Source organism: Tyto alba, unplaced genomic scaffold, assembly GCF_018691265.1.
Source record: "Tyto alba isolate M040663 unplaced genomic scaffold, T.alba_DEE_v4.0 Super-Scaffold_28, whole genome shotgun sequence".
NCBI classification, from domain to species: domain Eukaryota; kingdom Metazoa; phylum Chordata; class Aves; order Strigiformes; family Tytonidae; genus Tyto; species Tyto alba.
The window spans coordinates 15,852,516-15,873,969 of NW_024881302.1; the positions used below are offsets into that span (position 1 = coordinate 15,852,516).

At 37.2% G+C, this 21,454-nt stretch overlaps 1 protein-coding gene across 13 annotated transcripts in view; it reads right to left on the minus strand.

The window, feature by feature from the left end:
* RBFOX1 (RNA binding fox-1 homolog 1) overlaps positions 1-21,454 on the minus strand; it is a 1,320,820-nt gene that overhangs the window by 1,005,334 nt on the left and 294,032 nt on the right. For all 13 annotated transcript variants that reach the window (XM_042798374.1, XM_042798373.1, XM_032983544.2 and 10 more), the window contains exon 3: positions 10,027-10,059. In XM_042798374.1, coding sequence (XP_042654308.1) covers positions 10,027-10,059 — 33 coding nt within the window. The remainder of the gene's footprint in view (positions 1-10,026; positions 10,060-21,454) is intronic.

Sequence of the window (21,454 nt, forward strand, 5' to 3'; positions counted from 1 at the left end):
TTTTACAGGAGGATAGGAAACATGGGTAGTGGCTAGCATAACACAAATGGGAAAGCAAACAACTTTAATACTTCTTTAAAAAGAAAAAAAAAAAAAAAAGAAAAAAACACCACCACACAAACAACAGCAACAAACCAAAGACACACTTTCCCCCAACAACACCTCAGGAGTCTGGCTATTCACCTTTGCAGCAAGTATTGATAGTAAATAAAGTTTTTTGTTTAAGATGTACCATGGCAATGGTCAACAGCACCTGTCCAAAGCCTCCTAATGAAAAAAAGAAGTCCCAAACCAAAATGCTGGTTTTGTCTTTTAATTGATTTACTTGTGAATTAACTTATGTAAAACCTATTTTTTACTAACCCCTTTTTTCCCCTAAATGTAAAACCATAATACTCTACAACTTCCGCAAGTAATGTGTTGTAGTGATGAAAAACTACATTACTTTTGCACTTTAGTGTGGGGGGTTTGTTTGCTTTCTCCAAACTACTTAGATAAACTTTTGCCAGAGCATCTATTTTGCCCATTTCATGCACAGTGTTAAGTAGCAGCACAAGTCTTAATTAATGAAAAACACGGTCTTTTCTGCATTTTCATGTAATGAGTTTTTAATAACATCTTATGCAGTTATTTCAGTGCTAATAGTGTAATGCCTCTGTAAAATATGACTTACTCCTTTACTCATGGGAAAGGCTTATTTCTTTGCATATCATCGAGTACTGCCTTACTTCAAATATCAGTAGACCTGCACCTTCTACCCATACAAAAAAAAAAAAATACACTGATAAAATTAGTGTTTGTATATGTGCATGCACCTAGAAGGCATTGCTATCCCGTTAACCTCAGCTCACAGACAGTAAGTAAGAAAACTGATCACATTTAATACTTTAACAGGTGCCAGCCCAATACATTATTAGGTGGTAGCTGTGCGCTTCAGACTGAAGGCTCCTTCTTGCTGCTTTATGGTAGAAAACTAGCTGACTGGGGAAAAGACCAAAAACAGAGGGCTACATTGCAGTGATCCATTCTAACGTATTAATTAAAGCATTAAGTTGTTGAACTAAATACCTGATGAAAAAATCTCTTTTTTGACCAGCCACTGTAGTCCCCAAGCCAATGGAACTTTTTCCTCTTTAACAATGAGGTGTGGGAACTGATAATTAACAATTTAGACTCTTCTTTATATTCCTAAGCTTCTGCCACCTTCTACCTAAATTAGGATCACATTCACTGGTCTTAAAACCTGGCACAGCTCCATTAAGGCACAGCTCCATTAAAGTTTACGAAGCCCTGCCAATTTACATGGCAGAGAACTGGCCTGTGGTTTGTTTAAAGGTTATAAGCTTTGCCTGGAACGATTACAATTCCACATGGAATTCAGCTAGTCTTTAATTTATACAGCTGCCTGTGTCAGCCAAAAGGTCTTTACTTTACACTATCAATGAATTAGAACAATGAAAATTTTAACCACACTTCTATATTCTTATAGGTACCTAGGAAAGGAAAATTTTTTTAACATTATTTTACATTGTACCTATGAAATTTCATCTTTTTTCCCCTGCTGTTATGATTTTTTGTTCAATATCAAGAGAAATTTTTTTAATTATAGAAGTAGAAGAAAAAAATTTTATTCGCTATACTTTCCAGTAACAGAATTTCCAGTAGAGCTTTTCAGTGTATAAACTGAATAACCAACTGTACCCTCGATAACCTGATTTAGAATAATTAGTCAAAAGATACAGAACAGTCCACAAACAAATTTCACTTGGTCTGAGGATGGAAGAAAACCTTTATAAACATCAGAAAAAACTTGGTTTGAATTAGGTGGTTTCTTACTTTAAATAACCAGTGTTGAATACTAATGTATTTTCAACTAAAATTTCGTTTTGAGTTTTTTTCTGTGATTACACTTTCTTTGCTAACTATGTGCTTCATAAACATGACAATTGTTGCCAATGATTTTTCACAGCATACAGCCAAGAGATGCATACAATTTTAATGGAAAGAGCATGCAAAAGCCTTCTTAATGTTAATCCTTGCAGCAAAAAGAGGTTTATCTTCAAACAAAGATCTACTTAAAGATGTTTGTGACAGCTCAGGAATTTATCTCCAACTCTTTTTGCCAGTGGTGTCCCACATTGCTATTTTTCCCATAGCAACATGTAAGAAGCAAACTAAGATGTCATATACATAACAGAGATAAAAAATGACCCTATTTCCATGTCCATGTGATAAATGAAATGAAAGTTCAGTGAACACATATTTGCACATTAATTGAACTGCACAATTCTGTCCTGTTCAATCAAGCCACTACTGTATGTACCACAGGAAATTTTTCCCCAAGAATCATTAAACCATCTTTATCACTCAAATACATATACATTTTCACCTATTTATCTTCTTGCCTTGCCAAGATAGAAAAAAAAAGTTACCTCTGTGTGTTCACATGATTGAAAACACATACACATGAATTTATATATTACTACATCACATTAATATGATGGGAATCTGAACTAAGTGTCACCATTCATTGTAATAATCAGAAAACAAAGGTATTTGTTCAACTTCTGTAGACTATAAATATTTAGGAGACATTTGGGCTTTGAGAATATCAAGTTTTCCCTTAGAAATCAAGTTTCCTTTGGCTGATTTAATCATCAAGATCAATATGGCACATCTACAGTTCTGACAGTATAATACTCTTGAATTTCACAACAAAAGGACTGAGAAAAGTGTGATTAATACAGCCTCTTTAAAGACTTCATCAAAACATGTTAAGATTCTTGTGTAGGCAGTGAAATCTTGCATTTAGCAAGAAGACATAGAAGTAAACTAAGAAACAGAAACAATAAACATAGTGCATTTCCAAGTAAACACTAACCCTGCAGTGAGACTAACTTAAATTCTTTTCTGTTGCATCTGATGTACACTGCTGAAACATATTCTGGAGCCATATATTCATAAAAATGTGTGTGTGTGTATATATATACATGCACGTATACATGCACAGAAAGGGTATACATGATTGTTCACAGTTGTCATTATTTAATTTAATCTAATTATCTTCAGAAGCCTCAGTAGGAGTCCCGTCCAAACAGATTCAGATTCTAGGGTTGGGGGAATCGGGGGGGGGGGGGGGGGGGGGGCAGTCTTTAGAACCTTGGAGGAAAATTTATTTCAATTTCAGACTCACTGGTCTATATTAATCTAAACAGCCTTGTCAGAAATTGTGTAGATCTGAATAAGAATCCTTCTCCTTTAATAGCACACTTTCCAAAATGCAAGGAAATCCCAGTCTAAACAAAAAGCCTGACTTATATCACACTATGGTCCACAAACCGCTTTGGAGTCCTGACCAAAGGGACTGAGCAGCATTTGAGTGACAAAAGAGAAGCCTAAGAAAACCTAAAAAGGAGACCCTGAAAAAAAGATAAAGGCTCAAAAAAAAAAAAAAAAAAAAAATCTAAACAAACAATTAAAAGACTGCTTCCAGAGATAAAGACTTTATAAGGGAAGATTGTACATCAAATTTAGTTAACTGACTTAGTCCAAAAAAGCCTAGTCCAAAACCTGTTTAGGCAATGCAGAATGGAGTCTTAGCCATCAGAGTCACACATAAGAATCTGCATGGTATAGTAAAGATTTTAGTCAACAAATATGATCTTGTTTTGCAATCACTCTCCTAGAAGCACCATGAAACACTTGGCTACTCCTTCAGACTGTACTGGGACAGCTGAAAAAAACCCTCATTTTTAAGAGATTACAAGACCCAGGCTTTTGTCACTGAAACTGAGTAAAGACAATTTATGTGACCAAGTCTTTGCCAAACTGGTTGACAGTTAAAGCCTAGTAGTTATTTAAAGAAATAAAAAATGAAGGCTACATTTCCAATCATATCTTTTATAAATGGTCATTTTAATAATATATAATCAGTAAATTAGTCAACTGGTTATGTCTAAACTGATGTATTGCATGATTCAATATATTTAGGTTTTTATGAAAGTTTGTAATTTCCATTCATTATCTTTTGTTGAACTATTTGCTTTTCAATAGTAGAAGCTTCTGCTTGTATGACTAAAGTAGTCCCCAAACCATAAATTATATCCTACAGTTTTGACATCATTTATTTTCATAGCATTATACATGCCAACCTTTTGACTACTCAAGATCAAAAGAGTTGCTCTCCAGGCTCATATTTCACTATAGCTCTCATATCTTATGCAGCAAATTAGGTTTTACAGTAGCAGCTACAGCAAGACTGTCTCTCATACTGCACAGCTTAAAATTACTGTAGAGGATTTCATATTGAAGGAGCACGATCCTATAAATTCACACTCAAGTAAAAAAATCAATGAAAACTTTCTGTAATTCCTTCCCATCCATTTTCTACAGTTTATATTCATATATATGCAACTAATGTGGTTAAACCTCGAAACTATAAAAGGTAGTCAGGATTCTGCCTCTGGTAATAGAAGCTGGAAGGGAATCCAGCAAATACTAATGAAGGCAGGTATTTTAAGTGTTCAGAGTGGGATGCACTCAAATCACGTTCAAAGGTCACCTACCAGGCATGCACTGCTATGAATTTTTTTTCTGCCACATTTGGAATGTCCATATTAACTTGTCAAGATAATTGCTACAGCTGGGAGTTCCCGTCACTGACAATCAAGAGTTTATTAGCTATATGAAGACACAGGTAGGTGCTCAGCAGGATTTATATGTGACACTGAATTACCCGTAGACACCTTCCAGTGGGAGTTCAGACCCTTACTCAGCTTACGTGCTTGTAAAATACTTTTCACAGGAAATTACTTATGGGTAAAAATCAAAATAAGAACTTCCGACAGTTATAACTGTTCAGTTCTGAAAACTTTACAAGTAATAATCAGTTTGACGCATAATTATTGAATTTACACTTTAAGAATATTCTTAGTATCAAGTATCAATTGACTGTAAATTATCTTTTTTTTAAAAACTAGTGATAACTATTTATACAAAATTTGTGACAACTTATGACTCAGTCAAATTTAAAGGGATTTCAGTGGATCAAGCAAAAAGGACCATCTTACTGTAATAATTATCCTCTCGATAAATTCTGAAGTCCTGCAACAAACTACAGAGATGGTAAAACCTTTAAAATAGTCATCATTATGACTATATGGAAAGCATTAGGCTACACTTTTATAGAAATTTCCACTTCTCTTTAAAATGCATATATTTTCTTGCTCTAAATAAGTTAAAGATACGAACATTAAAAAATACTAATAGCAAATTCTTTATCAAGTCATAATGATTGATCACTACCTCATCCCTCTTTTATGGAAGAGGAAACATACAGCTGGATAGGATTAAAAAAGCATAGGTTCAATCAAATGCCTCAGCTGATGCAAAGTATTGATGCATCAGAAAAGGGAAAAGTTAGAATCCGTTCATTCATTCTGAAAAAACAATCTGAAAATAGAAATGGAAATGTCTTCTGTCCTGAGCACGTACTTACCCTGGAGTGATGGCAGACTAGGTCATTGCATGTTAAGTGCGCTTTGGAGAATAAAGTAGGACACCAAGGCTAGGAAGGCTGAATGACATGTTTTGATCTACCATGGATTTTTAATACAACACCTGCAATTTATCCTATGAAAATCCAACCAAGAATTCATATTGCCCCAAATAAAGTTTCTACTGATGATATAGTCTTCCCATAGAAATAAATCAGACAGACAACAGGATTTAAAAATTACTCATATACTAGCAAAAAGAATTGTAAGTTTACTAGGAATAGAGCGTATCGCAAACTATCAAAACAATAACAGCAGAGCAATATTGGTAGATGCTTATTCTCTTAGAAAGTTCTGCTATCTGCTTGCACACACTCTTTTACTAACTCTTTTTCAAAAATTAATTAATTCACTTTGGTATTGAAACTAGAAAAAACAGATAGCATGGTCCTCTGGAAATGAAACCCCACAGTTCTGCTACTGATCTGCTACAGATCGTTCTTCATTTCACTCTAGCCATTTTATGTATTGGTAAGTGCGTAAGACCTTTGAAATACTGTGTAGCACATGCCTGTACACAACCTGAAAGATCAGGATTCCATCTGGGGCCTCTAGGCATTAGTGTAATTCAAACAGACAATAGTATCAACAAGCACAAATGCTCTGAATGGCTTTCAGACCATATCTGCTTAAGACACCTTGCATATGCATCTCTCACATCATTCACACAAACATATTTCCACAGCACCACAAGCATACATGATTTTTCATAAACATTTCACAATCAAAAAATAAATGAAACAATTGTCTGTCCTGTCAGAAGATTTCTCTCCACTCTCCACCCCACACACAGAGCAGCAAAAGGACGACTGAAGTGTTAACACATTTATTGGCCTTTTCAGAAACATGCTACTCCCCAGGCCTGACCTATTCCTTCCATGTAAGGGAAGTGGGGGGCTTAACAATGACATTTCCTGCTAATCAAGGACCTTATGGATTGCGGTATAAATCAGTCACAGTGTTGTTATCGTTAGAGCCATATTCTGCTTACTATTCTGAGGTTTTCCTTAAACTCTGATTTAATAACCTCCTTGGCTTTGAGCTGATTTTGATTTCCAGTTTTATTGAGACATATTGGCAGACTTTTCTTTATGAGAGTAGAAGGCGGCTGCCTTGACATTCCTCACATAAAAGCGGGCAGTGAGTTTACACACAGTTATACTAAACTTGTATTTCAATCAGGCATGACCTCTAACTTCTCACAAGAAGGTGGCCTTGCACTTCACTGTATCATTTATTCAAATGTTGGGTGAGGAAAACTGGAACCATAAGCAGCTTTCTGTTCTCTATTTTGGTAACAACTTTGTTTCACGGAAGAGGAAAAGAAATTACGCTTTCCGCAACATAAAGATTACTTCTTCTAACAGCTAGTTAGAAAGAAGGACACTGGAAAAAGTCACACAGTTTACTGAATGAGGTATCTTTTGAAGGGGACAAATGTATATTCATAAAAGCAATAAAAGGACTAGACTGCCATGTACCTGTATTAGATAAAGGTAGCAGACCTGAAAAAAGTAACTCCTCAAACTGTGCAGTTTCAGGGAATTACATGAAAATTTTTTATTATAAACTTATTTTGTGTATTATGGCAATTTATACAGTGTATAGCTGTATTTGAGACTGTTCTAAGGCCCATTTTGTAATGACATTAACATGATCCATTATGTGTTTTATTGTGCAAGAGACCAGAGTAATCTGTGATAAAAATCTTTATATTTGCCTATTTATACACAAGTTATTCTTTTTTAAGATGTTTCGAACTGGCATATTTACAAGACTATGATACTAAAAAACACAGTGTGGGCAGATTTGGCAATTATTCATGGAAGGCTTTGCTGCCTACAGGTTTGACTCTGTCACTATTTGTTGCCCCTTTGTGTTAAAAGATGGAAAAAAGGTCTTTGGATTACTTGACAGATTCCTCTCTAGATGTAATTGTTTCTCTACAGTTGGTATGTGGCAACCAGCACTTGGGAAAAAAAAAAAAAATCATACTTGTTTGCATCTTTCTAAAACATTCAATAGTAATACAAACATGCTAAGTTTTCATTCAGACTTCATACAAAATTCAGTAAGGGAACACAGCTATGTCAACTAAGAAGAAAAAAAGTAATAATCAAATTTGAAGACTACTTGGATCAACAGTTCAAGAACAACCAGATAGCAGTTCTAATACAAGGTTTTAGAAAGAAAACATAGGTACCTCTTTTTCGTAAAAGCAGACTAGAGATCATGCAACACAAGCACTACAGTAGCACAGAACTGAGGAGCTCAGATAAGTTAAGATGTGACACAAAGGTAAGTCAGAACAAGGGTATTTTGTCTTGCATCTCACCCAGAACTGCTTGTGAAGACCAAATAGTTAAAAAAAAAAAAAAAAAAATCAGACAAAACATGAAGTCACTCTTCTCAAACCTGAGGAAATGTCTTTTATGTCACCCACACAGTTATTTAAGGCACGTTAGCTTTAAAATACACCAAAACTGTACTATGTTGTGCCTAATACACAGTGGGCTATGTAGGTCCCAGGAAAAAATCTTGGGAAGATTGTCATCACGTCAGAGTCATTTCCCTCAAGTTGTAAACTGCCTCTAGTTCAAAAACTCAGCAACCAGTTCTGCATGCTTATTATTCTTTTTAGTTGTTATTCTTGTGAGTTACTCCACTGAATTCAGTGGGACTATTTACGATCAATGCTACTGCTCTGATTCAAGAAAGCACTTAATCACCCTTTACCTTCAATTAGGATTTCCCCTGTATTGGGGAGCTTTGGCATTTATTCTGAGTACTTCCATGAATGGGAGAAAGAGCATCTAATGACAACCTCTTACATATAGGTTTGTTCATACTAAGTTGGCTGGTCCATGGGCTGAACCACAGAGCTTTTTTAAACTAAATGTGTTAACTCTCTTATGGTTTTCAAACGGTGAAAGTACTAACAAACAAAGCAACATAACTGACCAACTCAGAAACCTGTAATATTTCCAGAATTTTACACACACAAAATAAAAAAAGTATATGGGAGTATTTTACAAATAATTGAGAAAACAAACTTTGTAAGAGAGCAAAATTGATAGTAGTACCTGTACGGTGACAAATCTAAGCCCCAGAAAATCCCGTTACAAAACAAGAAACTGGAAGTGACTCTTTATTAATGGACTCTATTGATATAAGAGCAGCAGGCATATAAAATAGTGCAACAGTGAAAAAACAGATACAATTCCCAATCCAGAAACTCTCTGAGACAAGCCAAGTATGCAATTGAATCAGACTAGCAAAATTGAACACTGATATTAGAGCCTTAATCTAAATAAAAATGAATTATGTCCTTCTTTTACAGTATGCAAGTGAAATTGTGTCCTTGTTCTTTAAAGTAACTAGCACAGTTTATCTACTCTCTTTTACAATGCAACTTAATTTACCAAAGTTCCATATTAAAAATTTATCTGACTACAGCAGTTAGAGTCACCTAGACATTTTGTCATAGTTCAACATTAGCTTTGGAGTACATCACAAATTCCCTACTGTGAGTCCGAGGCCTGTTTCATATAGAAACACTGAGCTTCCAATTCACATTACATTTAAATGAGTCAGTAACTGTGCACTGAATAAAAATATCTGTCAGTTATTAAAAGTGCAGTGACTTATTCAACAATATTCAGAAGTGACAAATGCAGTATAATACACGGTAGTGGTCACAAAGGACTGCCATTTTTGCTTTAGCAATCAGTTACTCAAAACACACTCCAATAATCATAATATTTTCACTTCTAGGAATAGTGTTAGACCTATTAAGACCATGTAAAGTACTCACACATGAATAGGAAAGCTGACAAAATAAACGCAAATCCAAAATGATCAATCTAAACTACAGCAGTGTCAAGCACCCAGCAAAGGTAACACACAGTAGAGTTAATGTCATTCCTGAATTTAGCAAGAGTTCAGTTAGTAGCATTGCGTCATAAAACTAAACTTCTCTCTCGTGTCCCAATCTGTTCAGACAGCTCATGTCATACCGTACCAGGCAAGCGATGCAAACCAGACACGGCCATGGAAGGAATGCATGCTAACCACCAGAACCCACTTTGGAACAGACACAAGAACCTTCTTTGATGTGAAACAAAGTAGAAAAATTGAAGGGCACAGGGAAAAGGTCAGACAGCCACCTTCTGCTGATGGGAAATTACAGCACATGTCTAACAAAGCTCTGAACTACATAGCTTCAATGCCATGGAAATCTTCAGAAAGACCCACATAATGACAACACCTTCCTAGGAGGACTTTATCAGCTTAAACATTGTTATAACAAGGCAAGAATTCCAAAGATTGGATCATTAAACACTTGAAGCAGCATAAGTGCCATAGTGAAGTCTCTTAAATTTTCACCCCAAAATTGTATGAAAGCTAGGACCACTATCAAAACCACAGACAGCTATTTAACATTCCACCAGTATAAAACAGGATTTCCTACCTCAGCTCTGCTGGCAGCCACCGTTGTCAAAACCTGAAAATTACAGGAAAAAATGCATTAGTATTGATTCGACAAAACAGGAGTGGGATTAATTTGCTTTGAGATAACTGACATCAATTGGTTGTTATGGCTTGAGGGAACAGAACAGAAGAGAACTGTCTTTCATAATGTGAGGAGACTATTCACCTCACACACATTAGAAGGCAAAACCAGGTATAAATTAAGAGCACAGTAATATTCAAGAATATTGGGTAAAAATTCAGGAAACGTACCAAAACAGAATTGAAAAATATTTTCCTGTTTTTACTGATTTTTAATTTGTTTCTGAACAGAAATTATAAGTAACGCAACTATAAATTATTCTAACACATCAAAACAATTACCAGGTTATGCTTTGAAAACAAGCCACTTCAGTGGTGCTAGAATGTTATGTCACAGTATTGTCACAACTTTACTAGGTTGAAAAAACTTTAGTAATCTCACCACAAATTAGACCGACACCTAGCTATAATTCTGACTACATGAGACTAGATCTTTCTTTATATTGGTGTTAATAACCACTTCTCGAAGATAGCACCAACTCTCCCCAGCTTTTGGAAGTAGGAGAGGGCATGACCAACGGTTGGAGGGGAGGGGAAGGAGTGCAGAGCTTACTGAAAGGAGCTCAGCCTCTATAGCAAAAAAGACAATTTGTGTGCAGAGCTGCTGTTCAATGGAAGACGGCTGTGGATTCATCAAAAAAAGTATTTCAAAGGAATTTAGCAATGGAAATTAACTCCCATCACATCACAACAAGGTACTTGCAATCTCAAACAGTTATTTAATTTAACTTGATTCAAAAACAGATTCAGCTCCATTTGAAATGTGTATCTTTTATCACTAATAGGATTTTTGAAGGCTGCTCAAGAATTTCTCTCACACAAAATTTACCTTATTTCAATTCCATTTATTTACAAACAACCTATCACCTTTTTTTTTATTCCTCTCCAACAAGATTCTTTAGCGTTAGCAGTTATTTTCCCTTTCCAACATGAGCCTTACATAAAGTCATCGCATCCATTCTCTGCTAGCATTCCATTAGGCTTAACATGTCACTCTCTCAGTGTCCCCTTACAAGGAGGTCTTTCTACTAATAAACTCAGTAGAATTACACTCTACTTACTACGATTTAATTGCATCCTTCTTGGAGACAAATGACTAAAAGCATGTATTGTAGAGGGTATACACAAAACCTAGCTTAATGTACAACAGCAGAAATTTGGAGTGGAGTTTCCTGAAGCTCTCATAAATCGTGCTCTAAACCATCTTTCAGGGTGCCTGTCTCTCTCTATCAACTACGGCAGTAATGGGAATGTAACTGAACAATGTGACTATTCCAACCAAGGACTCGCTAATGCCTTGCAATATAATTAAATACCCTTCTATTTCAATAATTCACCATTTATGTCCAAAGACTGTATTTCTCTTTCATACAGCTGTATCTTCCTGTTCCTTTATAGTCATCCAGTGGCCAACTGGACCACTGGACATATTACATCCATATCTTTCTTCTCCGAGTTATTGTCTGATAAATCCCTGTACAGCAGTTTCATTCCAGCTAGTTCCTAGAAGCACAACCTTTTATTTGGTATTACTAACATTAATTCACTTCTTTTATTTCAATCTGCTAGACCATCCATCTCTTCCTGGATAACATACCAGGCTTTTCTATATTAGTAATTCCTCCCAGCTTTACATTTTTATCAAATTTCATTAGCACATTCTTATGTCAAGCATACTAATGAAAAATTATGAAATGAAATGACAAATAACTCAATACAATGATACTGCTAAGAAAAGGACTATTTTGAGCAGCGTAGTGCCATGCTGACACCTGTGCAGCAGGGCAGGTCACCAGGCAGTCATACCCGAGTTATGTGAGTGAAATATTTCAACCCTAACTATACAGCTGCAAAAACTGGACTGTACCCAGGCTGGACACAGGGGTATGAACACACCCTGAGATATTTCTGAAAACTCTGTAAAATGATCCTCACACAAGAGGGATTATGATCTTTAACAGTATACTCATCACTATATAAGTGCAGATAGAGATGGAGTGTTTCTATTTAAAATAATGAAATTCCTCAAGCTAATGTTTAATTAATAAACAGTAAAACACATTAATTTTATAGGTCAAATAACACTCATGAAATTAATGAGCTGACTGTTATTACTCTGTGAAGACCTGACAATTATCTAAAAGTTTTAAAAGAGATTTTTATTTAGGTTTATGTATCTTAATGCAGTGAATTACCATTCTATTTCTATGACTGGTTTCTTCCTCACCCCTAGCCCACTCACCCAGTTCCTGAAACTTACAATTTCTAGATCAGCAACTGTATCTTCTGTCATGTTTGAGAAGCTACTGACTGAAGACACAAGAGTAGTATAATGCATATGACAAAGAACAGCAGTTTGGACGTCATTCTTTGCTGTAGGCTTTTGCAAAAAATGTCTGTATGTCACAGTGTGATTTCTCAATTAAATCCTCTGAGAAGGTATTGCCAGATACCAAGCTCCTTCAGCAGAGCACCCACTGAGATATGTAGCCAAGTCACCTGAGACACAAAACCAATTTATTCATCCCCATCCTAGGCAATGCTGGGTAAGGAAGTCCCTATAATTATGTCTCGATAATGAGCTAATTGTTACAGAAGGGGGGTAGCGGGAGCAAACCAAGGGAAGGAGCAGAGAGCGAGAACTGGAGTGTAGACAATATGAACGTCACAACCGGTTGATCTTTATGAGTCTGGTGGCTTCCTCTGTAGATCATCCTACCTGCAACAGCCGACTGTTCTTACTGATGATTTGTATGAAGTACGATGTCCTTTTACTGTCTCTTGCTGTCCCCTGACATTTCACGTACCAGTTAAGAACACAGCAGTTTCATCAAAAGAAATCACAGCCTGGGTGAGGGATTCCTGTCTTTCTCACAATAATCCCTCTGTGATCAAAAACCCCATGGTTCCATGTCACTTTCTCATGGAAGTTGCAATTTACTCTTCGTGTGCTAGAAGCTAGACATGACTGACAAAAACATTCTTGAAAATGGCTTTTTTGCTACCAGTGTAAGTTGTGCTCAAATCAGAACTCCCCATTCTACATAAGGAATCCCATCAATAGGGACAAAAATATAGCTACGGTGATAACACTACAAACACAGCAAACAGTCTTTTAAGCTATGTTTACTGTTTTTAGCATTTAGAAATACCTTGAGTTCCTACATAGCTCCTACTCTCCAGAATTAATTGCAAGGACATTATTTGCCATTCTAAACCAGTATCCAAATAGCTGCCATTTGTCATGTATCTCAAGTCAGCACCTTTTCACAAAGAAATAAGAGAAGCCTTCTTGAATGAAGAAAGTCCCTGTAACACAAAACTGAAAAGCTCGTTTAACGTCATTTTTGTATTAAATATATATGAAATTCCCGGTGCAAAAGCTCCATGATAAAGAAGCAGGAAAAAATTTAAAGGGACATGCTATGAGCTGGGATTCTCACGTCTCACTTGCCTGAAAGTCAGTAACCATTTCACTGAACTGTCTCATCTCACCAACATGTGAAGCCCTTTTTTCTCTGCTACTCATTTTTCTAGAGAAGGTATTTTATTTTTTCAGCTTCTCACATGGACCTGAATCCTGTACATTTTAAAACCCACAGTTTTGACCTTTAATATCTTTCCACCTTCCTAGGTTCCTATGGAATGAAAGAAGGGTTATTTCAGTCCTAGCCCAGGAAAGAAAAGGCATGAAGTCATTCACTGTCTGCTCATGTTTAGCTCATGTTGTTTCAGCCTCTGAAGGTATGCATATGTGCTATGTTACAAGAACACTCACGGAAAGAGCTGCAACCAAAGTTCCTTCAGCTCAGTAAGCATCTTTTCTGTGCTTAACTGTGAACATCATCTATTTCCAAGCAAGAAAAAACAAAAAAGCTGCAAATAAACATTTACAATAAGCTTAAGAAAACCATCTCCTGTACTCTGGGTTTTAGAAATTCTTTTGGAGTTATAGGCAAAGAGGATTTTGAGAATGAAGAAAATATATAAATCTAAAAGATAAATATTAACAAGACTGGAACTGTCAAGGACAAGATGGAACTGGTTTTCTTCCTTCTTCTACCACTGACGTTAATGAAGTGACCTGAGAGCTGTTTCCTTCAACAGGCAGACATTCTAGAAAGTAATTTTATTAAATAGAGCTTTTGATGTATATAAGCCACCTCTCGTGTTTTTGCAGGGTTGATAAAAGACAAACATGAGTATCGTTCATGTCATACAGTATGATTGAACTTTTGTGTAGCAAAGAGGGGAACATATGGCTGAACGTGCAGGTCATCCTTCATTCCAACTCTGCCACGAGAGTTAGGAAAGTAGGAGACAGTGAGTCAAGTTACATATCTTCTAGAGACAGACTCTCATTTCTTAGGCATAAAATACATGACTAACACAATTTGGAAAGAGACTGTGTCACTGTCAACCAATATCTCCACTGCTTAAATAGTCCTGAAACTATCACAGTAAACACACCTAGAAGATAATTAATTAAGATTTACACTGATAAGGAAATCAAGGTCAGAAATTTGACAAGGCTTTTTGAATGGCTTGGCATTTATCTAAACAAACATGAAATATTACTTTTAAAGGTTTGTCTCACTAAGCTTAGGCAGTTTTAAAAATTACAATTTGATAATCACTGTGCTGCAACCTTGTATTAATTCCTGAATTCACCTGTGAGTTAGGACAGATCTAAGATTGATTACCCATTGGTTTTTCCCCGTTTTCGTTTGCCTGGAGCAGTCACTAGTCTGGGTCCTCAGGATTCAGAACATATTTCTGATAGTGATTCACAGTCCGTGCCACTGAACAGAATTTGAGCTGTTGGAGCTATTTTGTGACAGGTGCGCAAAGAAACCAGCCTTATGCTGAGTATTCTTCACTACCTCTGCACTCCATTATGTGAACAATTACCTGCAATATCCCTGGCTCACTGTGATAAACAACAGCAGTGGAAGAGGAAAAAAAGAAAAATTAAAAAAACAAACCAACCAACAAGCTTACCCCTTCAGTAATACCACAATGTAATGTTCGATACCTTTGTGTTGACAAAATTAAACAAAAATAGCCAAACCCTATTCTAATACTTTACTTCCTAAAGCCCTATGCCTATGAAATGTGAAATTCTAACGTATCTAGCCAAATTTAAATAATAATGATAAATAGAGCTAAAAATTGAAGTTTTTATTTCAACACATTTAAGTGTCTCCATCATAAGCATACAAAAATATGCATGCAAGAGATATCACCTTCTTGCTCAGTTATGATTCACTAGTTTTCATTCACCACCTCTTTGCTTTCTAACAGCAATGCTGGAAAGCAAAGTAAAAATCACTTTTATATCCACGTTCCTTAGACTACCAAGAAACCCTGCACATCCAGTCACAAATCTAATCCTTAATGATCCCAAAAGTGGCTGAGTATCAAGAAGGGGGAACTTGATCCAAAAATGTGAACTTGTATAGATTGTTTTTTCATTTTTTAATATTGTACTGATTAATGCTCAGATAAAGCTCTAAAGTGCTATTTTATTTTTAATTAATTAAAATATTGGATATTTTTTTTAAACTGGCTGCACAGGCTTTAAGAGGTCTATTTATAGCAATTCCTCTCTTCACAATAATAAGCAAGCTTGCTAAATTGAGGCTCTCTAGAAAAATTTTGGTAGTCTCAGATGGACTATCGCCTGGGTAATGAAAATAAACAACTATATTTTTAAAAGATTAAGTTTCATTTTAAAAAGTCATCTGTAGATTAAGCCAGCTAATGATACATATGTGCACACACACACGTGCACAGAAGTGCCTACACCTCACAAACTCAGCTGGGGCTGATGGGCAGTGGGCAGGTAAGGCTGCTCTGAGCAATTAAGGTTCATTAGTGCCCTCAGGTGTTACCCAGAGTGGGGATTGCTGCTGAAGGGAACTGCTCAGCACTGAAGCCAGTCAATTCATGGCTGTCTTTTCTTTCAGGCCACAGTCCCACGAACGTTTTATAACACTGTAAAGTAGCTCCGCTGTGGCAAGTAGCTATCCCACTCTTCTCCTGCCCTTGGCCATTTTTCCAATGGCTCCATGCTCTCTCCTGATCCCCAAATAATTCTTCTGCTGGAATAAGTGGTTTCGTGGGTACACAAACTGGGCAGAGAACTCACGTGACTTAAAACTAGCAAAGTCTGCAGCCGCACCGCAGCTGTGTGGGTAAAATGCTGTTCTTCAGCACTTGCTCCTGAAAGCACAGTTGAGAAGTTATTTAAACATACTGCAGGCCCAGCTCTCAGGGTCTTCCAAAACACTAAACATAATATTCCATCTACTGCAGTCACACATGACTGTCCATTAAAAAAATCCAATATATTAAAGACATACATGGGTGGAATATGCTGAATGAAGAACAGGTGGAATCAAGACTCATATTTCATAGATATGTATCTTTAATTAAATTTTGCTCAGTTTACTTACTGCTATGGACAAGAGCATTAGATTACTCCAAATTTATGGGAACTCAGTAAGTATACAGGCAATGATTCTAGCAGCTGGTGAAAAATATAACTGCCCTTAATTATTTTATAATAGTATTTCTGTTGCTCAGTTAATATTGGCTAACTGTTTAAGATCTTTCAACTAAATTTGCTATATAAATCAGTATGCAAAATGGGGAGCAGTTATGGATAATTCACTTCATGTATGAAGTCTCTATTGTAAATGTCTTTGTTTGTTTTTCATTTCTGTAGGGTAATGTGAGTAAACTCTGCCAAATACGTAAACAAATGGAAAACAAGTCCCCAAACATTTGTTTTAACTAATACATACAATGCTCTTCATGAAATATGCTGTACATTTTTGTGTCTGTTACAAAGCAGTTTCAAAACAATGTGGTTTTCTCTTTGAAATTTGAATTCACTTTTACAAAGAAACCTGCACTGGACAGAACTTGCCAAATGGTTCCTCTTTAGTATTGGGAATAAATCCTATTGCTGTTATAATGAAATAAAATGTCAGTGCATAAGTTGACCATTAAAAGTGCCAATTTTTTGTATGTAGTAAAAATATATGGACTTTGTTAGTTGTCCTTTTAAAAGTAAACCTCAGCATACTTTATCCATATGTTTAGCAAAATACCCACATATACTGCCGCATTATAACCTATGATAATCTTTGCAATTTCTGTAAATTAACCAAACTAGGATTTCGTACTTCTTAGGTAGTAGAAGCTCATGAAAAATCCAGAGCGTAACTGCAATAAACTATACTGGAAATTCCATGTAAACAAAGCAGTTTCAAGTAAACTGTTGAGCCACTACAGCTTCTCCACAGATTCTGTTAAAAAAATACATTAATGCCTCCCGCTTACTTTCTTAACTTAGCAAGAAGGAAATTAACTAGAACGTAAATACAAAGATGTGTGATCATTTTGTTTTTTTCATGTGTCAATAACTTTCTAAGGCTACAGAGTACTGAGGCACAATGACAGCACGAAAATCTAGCTATGAAACAATTCCCTTAACCATTCCTGCCTCACAACAGCCCAGCAGCACTATCAGCACTATTCATTTCACCTAGGAGCAATAAACTCAGATTTTTTTGGAATGTCCACATTATGCTAGAATAATATAAAAATAGATGATGAAGCAAAAATGAGATAGATTTAGCTCCAGTGTCTGCAGTAGCTGCCATAATTGCACAGCTAGCTCATTACATAAAAGTCAGTCCCTTGAGCCTACCCTGTCCTAGTTAAGCGACAGTAATAGAAAGCAGCTGCATGAGGACATTGGGTCAGCAGAATCATTAGCCCCTAAAATTGCATCACCATCACTCCTCTTTGGCAGCGAGGCTTTCACACACCATCAGGCTCCTAAACAGGAGGTCAAACATTACGATGAACTCAACCCAATAACTCCACTAGCAATGAACTGTGGCTCGGAGCTCCAAGGCAGTCCGCGCCTCTGGAAACTTTCAGGAGTGTAATGAATTTCGGTGGCCTCCCTGTGCCCTCACCTCCGCTGCCTCCGGGGCGAGGTCTGGGAAGCCAGCAACGCGACCACAGAAACGCCAGCGCTCAAGGGGCCGCCCCGTTGTCCTTTGTTTCGGGGGGGCTCCTCGCATAAGACGCGCCGCCCCTGTTTGACGAGCACAAGTTGCGTGAAGGAGCCGCAGGGGGGAGCAGCGCCCGGCATCGCCGCGCGGGAGGAGAGCGAGGGGGCGGCGGGTCTCGCGAGAGTTGGGCGGGCGGGAGCGAGCGGGCGGTGTAAAAGGCGGGAAGGCGCGGGGAGCCCCGGCCGGTGCCGTGAGGGGTGAGCGGCCCGCGGCGGGCGGGCTGCTGGCTCCTGGCTCCCCACCGTCAGTTCAAACCGCCTGGGGGGCCCCGCCTAGAAGTTTCCCGGGAGAGGTCCCCTGCAAAGAAAATTGGTTTCTGAATACAGTTTCCTCATTGAGAACAGCTGCCACATCCTTAGGAGTGATCAGCTTCACCTGGGTTGCCTGAAAGACGATTGTCATTTTGAGGGAAGATAGCAGGAAGCAGCACAAAGTGCTGGGGCCAGACCCTCAAGTGACAGAAATCAGCATGGCTGCACTGCAGCCCATTTTCACTAGTTGAAGAACTGGCCTAGTACACACATAAACGCCCATATTCCAAGGGGACGTGTTGCCTCCTACATAATTTATACAGTTGTGCTTCAAGGCTGTGAGGCACAGAAATGAAGACAAAGTTCTTTGTCAATGCGCACATGTATTCTGATTAAAAAGGAAGCCTGTGAAGTTAGCCAAGGTTTTCTAAAGATTTCCACCTTTTACAGGGGCGAGTCAAAGTGTCCCCAGTGGGCTGAACGTTTCTCCAGCACTTAGGTGAAGCAAGGGCTCTGCCTTTGTGGTCATGATGAGTTTCCGTCAGAAAAGCAACAACCCTTCTATCAATGTCAAAGACTAAATAAGTTTGACTATATGCTGATGTTCTTCAAATTGTTTCTACTAGCAATAGTTCTGGATGGTTTGTTTTGGGGAAATTAATGATGATACACCAAGGTCGTTGTACCTCTGCTGTAGTGAACAGATGTTAACATATTAGTGCCACCTTCCTGTGCTGCACCAAGCTACAGCTACTCCTGGTTGTCACTGTATGGCAAAACCAGCCAGAAAAAAAAGCCCAGTCTAATACATTCTGCCCAAAATGCAAACATTTAAAGAAAAGAGATACTGTATTTTCAAAAGCCATTACTCTGTATCATCCTCATCAAAACATGCCACTCGTTTTTTTAAAATCAACCCAAAGCTAGCAGAACAATAAGAAACCAAATCTTTTTTCCTCTCAGCAGTACAGACCATTTTCAATGCCATTTGTAAGCTGCCTATTTATTCCTGACATTCACAGCTTGAGTATATATCCATTTCATGTTGCTCTGTTACACTGAGGTAGAAATAATCAAGTATTTTTCCATCTTTTTGCTGGGTGGATGCAGAGCTGGTTATGATTATCCATAACTCTGTTAAACTGGTATGAGTTACTGTGGTAAACTCTGCATCGGAGTAAGACATAAATACTTTCAAAGACTACAGTTAGTAGAGAAGGCAGTAGCTTGCTAACTGGAAGGGAGGAGGACTTGTGTAGGTTGACATACAAAGGTAAAATATAAGATGTTTTGACTCATAAATCCCTCTTGTTTGGGTCTTCTTTAAACCAAATTTCTTTCCTCCTCTCTACACCTTATGTCATACTGTGGCAGTCCCAGACTGTTGAGGTCCTTGATCTAAGCTTCCCATTTCTGTTTAAATAGTGAGTTGTTGTCAGGATATTCTTAGCAAGGCAGCATTTCCAATTAGTCCACCAAAGCCTGATCTTGGTGATCTTTGGGATATGCTACAAAAGATGACTTCTCTCCTCAGGCTGTTCTGGGGAAGAGAACAGGAGACATTTATGCAGAGAACAATTCACCTAGTGTGCCTGATTCTGGCTGTCTCTGGAGGGCAACTGGATTTTACAACTGACATTATAGACTTCTGTGGTAAAAATGTGCATGGCCTAAGGCAAAGATATGAGTAATAAACTGAAATAAACACTTTCTTCTTAATAATCTCATGGCAACAAGATGTTTGCAAGTGCTTTTAAAAAAAGGGCTGGGGATAGAGCAGTACGATGAAATCAGTGAAGTACTTCACCAGGATAAAGTAATACACAGACCTTTACTTCACAGGGAATTTTAAGATTTTTGGTCAGTATTGGTTGTTCTAACTACTTGAAGCATAAATTTCAACTAATGTCATTCTATTTGGAGGATATTACTAGAAAATGAATTATGTAAGAGGCCTCAGTGCCCTAAGACCTAGCTACAGAGAAGTGCCATGTGTCAGAAAATTCAGAATTTTAAGTCATATTTTTAAACATCTAACTTCTGACAAAAGGACAGTCACTGTAGCTGGGAAATGGATAGCAATTCTTCTATCATTCTGGCCGCAAACAGGGAACTTAACATCAGCACAGCTTGAAAGTCCATTTAAACTGTGACTGGGCTGTAAAAGGATCTTGCCATAAGCACTTCCTAAGAGAAATTGTCATCTGTTTCTAAGCTACAGCTTCTGTTTATTCAATACTGATAGGCTTACAAAGTAAAAGAGCTATATCACTCAGTGTCTCAAACCTATATGTAAAGCTATTTAAAATCCTTTACTCTGGATTTCTTGTCATTAGTAGGTTTATACCTGTCTCGTAGCTGTATGTTTAATACTGGGAAGCTTTCTTTTCTGTGAACTATGACAGTCAACAGATTTATAATTTCATCTATAAATGCTCCCTCAGCTCAGTTACATTATCAGTGGTGGTATCTGAGCTAACTTTGCAGCCTCCTCTGTCACTTCTGACCATTATCCAGAGCTCACTGACACAACAGTTATAAGAAATCTTAAAATTTATGAATATTAAAAGAGTTAATCCTTGGAGTGAAAGATCACAGCAAAAGATGCTTATAATTTCCCAGGGCAGCAAGAAAACAGTGCAATGAATTATGTAAAATACTTTAAATATGGACACTACTGAAAGCCTTCATTAAGAAGCAGAAACTGTCAATAAGCTACACCTATTCTGCTCCTCATGAGATGACCCTCTGACTCTAAATATATAGTTAAAAAGCAGGATATGTAATGTTCCGTATATTTCAAAATTTAAATCTAAACAATGTAATTCAATCCAGTAACAAGTGGTATTCCTCAAGGGTCCTGCAGAAATGGCTTTGACTTTTGGAATCTTCCCTGTGTACCAAAAAAAAAAAAAAAACAAAAAAAAAAAATCAGCTTTTCTTTAAGCTTGCTGCTCCAGGATTTCTGTATAGTGAAGGATTA